Here is a 7166-nt window from a genome sequence, read left to right on the forward strand (position 1 = left end):
TATTAAAGTATTTTAAACTCATTTCTATTATTTGTTTTGGGACTAAAATAAAGTTTATTTGGACTATGGCATAGGACTTTATTTTGAGATTATTTGATTGTATGAAATTAGAGTTTTTAAATTGCTTAAATTGATATTAAAAATGTTTATGCATAAATCTTGGTTTTTAAATAAAATTTGTCTACTTCGCATTTTTCCACTACAATATTGAAAAACGAGTTTTTAATAAAATCCAAATTATTTTTGAAAAATGATTATTCTTTACAAAGAAAATACTAAATCAATCAATTTCTAAAATTCTTGTTTTTTGCGAAATTAAAATGAATATTCGATTTCATTAGTTTTGAAAGAATAAGCCAATGCTTTTAAAATATGTTTGAAATTACGAAAGTTTAATTTAGGTCATTTTCATGGTTAATGTAGCCTTCGAAATTCGGCCATAACATCTAGGTTGGGATAGGGAGGTTACAAAAACTAACTTCTAAGCTAAAGATACTAAGTCTAATTGATGATTTTGATTGTCATGCTTAGCTGCTAGGAGAATGAAAGCTCTGGCATTTGGGAAAGTTAAGTTTATAAAGCGACGAAGCATCAAGTGAGTTTTTGTACTTCAACCTTGGAATGCTAAGTAAGTTTAAGATCGTATAGGCATATGAATGTCTGCCACTTTAGTTTAGTGTACCTGAATTAACTATGATTCCATGGTCTTTCATCTGTGAAATGCATGTATTGCATGCTTTAATAATAAAACATGCAAAGGAATCATCGACGAGTTAGACGAAGTTAGGATTGAGAAAAAGGGTGATCTTGTTAGATACCGCCATACGGTGTTGTTAAATGCACTGTGATGTGTGAAGCTCTAGACCTTACAGATGAGACACTGTGGTGTTTGAGCATCAGGGTTAAAAACAGAGAAATAGAGGAATGGGTGGAGTAATAGGGAAATTGGAATTCTATTAAGATTCTACAATTCAAGATTATTGGGAGCAAACCGTGATGTGTGAAGCTTCAAGCCTTGCGATGGGGACACTTCGGTGTTTGAGCATCAAGGTAAAAATGAGATAGATTGATATCAATATTACAAGGTTCTATAGAGAAACACTACGATGGCGGTCAACAGGCTTTATGGGGTGACACTGCGATAGCGGTAAGGTCCTTCGAGGTGACACTTCAAAGAGGTACAATGTGTAAGACCATGGCTTGACTACAGCAACTAATATAGCCCGTTGGGGCAATAAACACAGGATGAAAGAGGTGTAAGACCACAACTCAGCTGCAGCAACCAACAGAGCCTACCTGGATATTAAATATGGGTAGATTGTCAGGATGATAATTATGGGAAATTACGCGTAGGAAAAAGAGTTAGAATGAAAAATACAAGTATTGGCGAGTGGGTTTTGAGCAATCCGTTGACCAAGACAAATGTACTAGAAAAGGGAACAGTCCACCCAAAAAAGTGATCGTGAAAGCTGGTAGAGCAATAGAGCAATAACTTAGCAGGAGTAAGACATGGGAAATGACGTGCCAATAATGTCTTGTAATTAGGAAAAGGAAGACAACTTATCCGCAGATCATGGTTAAGGATTCACCATTAAGAGCCACTAGAAAGGTACTAGGAAGGATAAACCAAGTGATAGATATGTCTGTCAAGACTATTCCTTCTTAATGGGGGATTATAATGCAAGTAACCACCAAATGGCTTGTTCTGTAGGGAACCATCGCCTAAGAGAAATCGTAAACCCAAAAGGTCACTCAGTTAATAGTCTGTTGGATACTATAGGCCCAAGCGGCTCCTAGAAGACAAACGTGCTACGCTTATAAGCATGGTATCACAAATAAGGTGGATGACAAGGAATTAATCCAACCACTACTCATCCCTCGTGGGATTTAGACTGCTAAAGTAGTAGGGGATCCCATTAGTTATCCCAACGAAGGGAATGTCAACAAATCCTTTAAGATGAGGGTAAGGAAGAGGAGTCCATTATGGACTAAACAGGTTTGGAAAGACACCAAAGTGCATGGTCCTTTCTCGTAAGCCTTGTAAGTAAAATATCAGCATATCTATTGGGACTTTGATACCCACAATTCAGAAGAAAACAAAAAGGGGGTATTCCTAATAAGATGACGTATAGGGTAAAGCGAGAACCTACCAAGATAGCAAGGTATCTAGAAATCACAAAAACACTATCATCAGGACACAGGTTTACCCAGGAACCTAAGGGTATTAAAGGTCAAACTGTCGTTAAAAAATAGTGGAAGGTGTCCACTAATCCAAATGAGACGTCAAATTTTAAGTAAAAATAGGGAGTTAAAATATTTTATTTCCTTTTAAAATTTTACCCTAGTAAAGAAGGGGTGAAATCTGCAATTTAATAGAGAAAAAACTCAGTAATTTCACACGAACTTACAAGGGTTTGACCTGTGATGTAGGAACAACAGGATAAAGAGCTCAAGGGAAGGACCAAGTCAAATGATGTTAAATCAAGAATCATTGTCAGTAAGGTGCCATGTACATAGGAAAGGGGGTATCTTGAAAAACTCCACCTCGGGGTCCATTACAATATATCTAAGTAGTTCCCTTAGAGTCTGGGACTTTGAAATAGTAAACTTTTAATTTAATTTTATGAATTCTGTTGTAAGAATTTTCATTGATAAGTAACATCGTTGGGCTTATTTTAAATCAATGAATTACAAATTATAGACCATTCTGGTTTAGTTGTGACACCCCATACCCAGATTCAAAGATCGAATTGTTGAAGGGTGTTACAAATTTAGTGGTATCAGAGTACAATTTACTCGATCCTTTGGACATAGGAATTGGGAAAAAATACCAATTATGTGCATGGTGATGATCTGGCTGAGTCCCTAAAGTTCTTATTTTATTAAGTTGTTATGTGTTGGGTGTGTAAATATGATAGCCTAAATTGGCAAGCAGAAATGAGAGTAAAAACAGACAAATAGGGAAAAAGACATAAAATAAGGATAAGTAGATACATTGATTAAAAAGTACAAGTGCTAGAGAAAAAATATTAAAAAAGAGATACAACGGGAAATAAGTATTTTTATTCGCCAAGTGGGTTGCCGCCTTAATGGTGTCTTCATTTTTTCTTGGTTATCCCCTAGGAAGGAGTAGGAACGATCAAGCTAGATGCTTGAAAATGAGGAAGTCATCAGTTTCCTCCTGTCAACCTCCCCATTAAGACTAGAGGAATGGTGAGATTCGCATTAGAAGGACTATTAGTAGCGAGAAAACTTAGCCGGAGTTTGAAACCTGACAAGGAAGACCCTTGTGTCAAGTTTGAATGGGATTAAGTAAGGAAGTTGAGGAAGGAGGTTCGTTTGGATGCCAAATTTAATATTTGTCGAGAGATTAGGTGGCTTCCCATTTTGTAACTGCATCTTTTCATCAGAATGCAAATTCCAACCATATCTTTTCACAAGCCTTCAAAGGCTTAAATTTAAACCCCCAAGGTGGGGAGGTGAGTGATACTGAAGTGGTCTTTCCAATGTTACAATAGGAGTCACCATGAGCTGGGAGCTAGATAAAAATAGGGATAGAGAGAAAAAAGACTCATTCGGGTCTTGAGGCAGACACTTATCTTATTTTAGGTTAACCAAAAACAGAGAATGTGCATAATCCCATATGATAAAACATCTTCCCCAAGAGAAGATGAGGTAACCGCTAGTAACACCTAGCTGACACTCCCCTCGAATTCACCCTGAAAACAAGACCAAGGTAAGGAAAACAGATTCATTAGAGTAATGGGTAACCCACTATAAAGTAACCTTGCTTATGCCTTCTACTAGAAATTTAATCAGTGGATAGGTAAAAGAGGGCAGAGAATGAATGATTTTTTGTCAAGATTTTAACAACTGGAGTAGCAAGGAAATGCACCCCACTAAGGCTGATTAGATGAGAAAAAGAAATATAAGAAGAAAAGAGGTGAGAGATAATAAGAGGATTGGTCGAGCCAAATGATTGTAGGCTTATGAACTTCCCTCTCAATATTTTGGTTTATTTATAACCAAAAGCATGTGTAGGAAGTTGTGGAAAATTTAAGAATGGTACAGGAACCGTTCAAGTCCATCAATGTATATAGGGCACCTGTTGGCATTGGGAGAAGAAAGAATCCTTTAAGTATTCCTAATGCAAGAATAGTTGCTAATTGTTAGCCATTAGGGTGTAGCCATCAGGAAAGCAGAACTAGTCCTAGGTCCGTTTAGTCCAACAAGGGTTTTAATAAGAAATTGGTTCTTCAAACTCACCCTCCTATAAATTCTACAAGGGATTGGAGGTTTTAAGAAGATGATTAAAAGGGTTGATGAACTTTTTGAAGCAAAGAGAGATGCTGAAATTTTTTGAACAAAATAGGGTTCGTGAAATTTTTTAGGGATATATTCACTGAGTAAAATTTTACTTACTATTTAAAAATATTTTAATTTTTTAACTATTTTTAAATGCATTTATGAATTTTATTAATATTTTGAAAAAAAATACGTAAACGTCTACATGGCAAGTTGTGATTGGTAGAAATTTTTTTTCTAACGGGACTAACAGTTGGGGTAAAATGGGTATCGATTTAATAATTTAGATACCAATTTTGACAAAAAAAAAAGTTTAGATACCAATTTGAGAAAACTAGTATAATTTAAGTACTATTTTGTTGTTTAACCCTAAAATTAATTATATATATTTAAATTATTATGTTATTTAATCAATATATTATATTATTATATATTTAATACATTTATTAAATTTACCTTTTGTATATTTGATTCATTATGAATTTTATATATTCGCTATACATATATAATGACTGTATTAAATGACACCTTATATTTCTCATTAGAGTTTTTCAAATTTATTTTACTTTATAATTTATGATAAATTAATTTAAAAAATAAATATTTATAAAGATATTTTAATAAATTAAAGAATTGTAATTTATTTATATTCTTTATTTTATACCTAAAGAAATTATGTAAAAAGTATATATATTTATCATTTAAATTAATGGTGATTTTTTAATGATAAAATAATGGTATATTTTTGGTAAAAATACCATGGACAAATGGTGCCATAATGATATTTAATAAATACATTTATTTTATAATTTTGATTTTTAGCCATACAGTACGTGTCATAATCTAGTGTATGTTTGAATTCTGTAAATATGCCATGTGTATATATAATTTTTTTTTACAAATCTTAATTTTTTTTAAATAAATTTCTATAATCTTTTAATAATTATTTAAGAAACTACTCCAAAATGAATATGAACATGATAATCCAAGTTCTTTGGACTTAAACAACCATTTGTTTAAGTTCATTTTATATATTTTTAATAATTTTTAATATTTTAATTATTTAACATAAATTTTTATGATAAATATAAACAACCATTTATACAATGATTTTCTTAAAATAATTATTAAAAATTTTATTTAATTTTTTAAAAAATAAATATTTACTAGGCATAATGACACATCAACATGAAAAACATGTGACATGTATGTTGATGTCTAAGTATAATTTCTTAGAATTATTTAAGAAAACACTTTAGAATGAACATGTACAAATTGTTGAAGTTGATTTGAACCTAGACAAATGAGATTGGACAAGCATTTATACAAGTTCATTCTAGACGTTTTTTAATAGTCTACTGAATTTTCAAGTTATTAAGGTTGAAGTTTTTTAAAAAAAATTTAAAAATTTGATATAATTTTTAAGATTTTTCCACATGAAATACTAATTGATTCAAAACTAATTTACCCTCCCAAAGTAATTTTTTTTAAAGCAATAGAATGACACAAAAGTGAGTGTGGAAGTTGACATTCATGGCATTTATTGGATCAATGTGCTAGTTGATATTCATGGCATTTATTGGATCAATCTCATATTTGTAACAAATCAAAATATCTAGTTATTGAACTTGCAATGCTTCAAAACCCTGCCCCATATGGGGATTATAGGCAAATAGGCTTGACATAAAACAACAAGTTCCACCTCAAAAATTATTCTATCAATGCTTGAACCAAAAATCAGACTAAATTTCTACACAAATCTGAATTACTCTTTAAACATATTCTATTACCTTATGAAACAACACAATTCGAATCTCAGTACAAACCAAAATATTTATAGACCATACACATTTCTACATTCTTTCTTTGAATCCACAGATGATTTCCCTAATCCAAGAGACAAAGTACTAGTATACGGATTCTTTTTGCTCTCACTAAATACTCTTCCTCTTGAAAAAAATATATTAAGGAAGAATATGGGATTCATATAGAGTAAATCAAAAACTCAGATATTCTTTCTTTCTAATTCCTGCCAAATCCAGCTTTAATCATTGATACAACGATTAAGGGCTTACCCTTGCAGCCCTTCCCAAAAACCCAGGGACCGGAACCGAACTAGGCGGCGGCGAATTGAATGACGAAGAACTGGCATAAAACCCACCACCGATCTTGAATTCCTTAAGCTTAATTTGCTTTTGCATCGTTTCAGGATCTGGGCCAAGCCGGTTCGTCGAACCCAAGCTCAAATCAAACGCTTCAACATCACCCCTTGATCCATCGGTGTTCTCGGCGGCGGCGATCAAGGGTTCACCGCGCTTCAGGATCTTGACCTGGCCCATCACCAGGTTCTTCGCCGGGGGTCTGGTCACCATGGATTCCGATTCCCTTCTGTTATTCGATTCGAAGCTCTTTCTGCGAGACCCCAGAGGAAAAGGGTGGCGTAAGCTTAAGCTTTCATGGCGGAGAATCGCGGTTGCCATTGATGGGAGATTTTAGAAAGCGAAACAAGTAACAATCCGTAAAGTTTACAAGGAAAACTCCAAACGAAACTTAATTGTTGGTGTGATTTGGGTGTTTGTGATGATGAAAAACCTAATTTCGTGATTGGGGGTATTTATAATACCTTTTTTATGCTTAATAATTTGTTACGACTAGACCTGTCCATCACCGGCTGGGCCGAACCGAGTCAAATGACGATTTTAAAATATATATATTTTTATTTAAATTTATTTAAATATATAAATATTAATATTAATGTATAATTATATATTTTAATTTTTTTTTAAAAACAAAAATATAAGTTTTTTAAATGATGAGGTTGAGTTGGGCTCAAGCCTAAACATAATTTTTTTAAAAAATTA

General features: G+C 33.0%; 1 protein-coding gene across 1 annotated transcript; it reads right to left on the minus strand.

Moving 5' to 3' along the window:
* Positions 1 to 6368: 6368 nt before the first annotated feature.
* Positions 6369 to 6785, minus strand: LOC107895439 (uncharacterized). The gene has a single exon (XM_016820719.1). The coding sequence runs from the start codon at positions 6783 to 6785 to the stop codon at positions 6369 to 6371; it is 417 nt and encodes a 138-aa protein (XP_016676208.1).
* Between the last annotated feature and the right edge of the window lie 381 nt (positions 6786 to 7166).

This window comes from Gossypium hirsutum, chromosome A06 (genome assembly GCF_007990345.1).
Source record: "Gossypium hirsutum isolate 1008001.06 chromosome A06, Gossypium_hirsutum_v2.1, whole genome shotgun sequence".
Taxonomy (NCBI): Eukaryota; Viridiplantae; Streptophyta; class Magnoliopsida; order Malvales; family Malvaceae; genus Gossypium; species Gossypium hirsutum.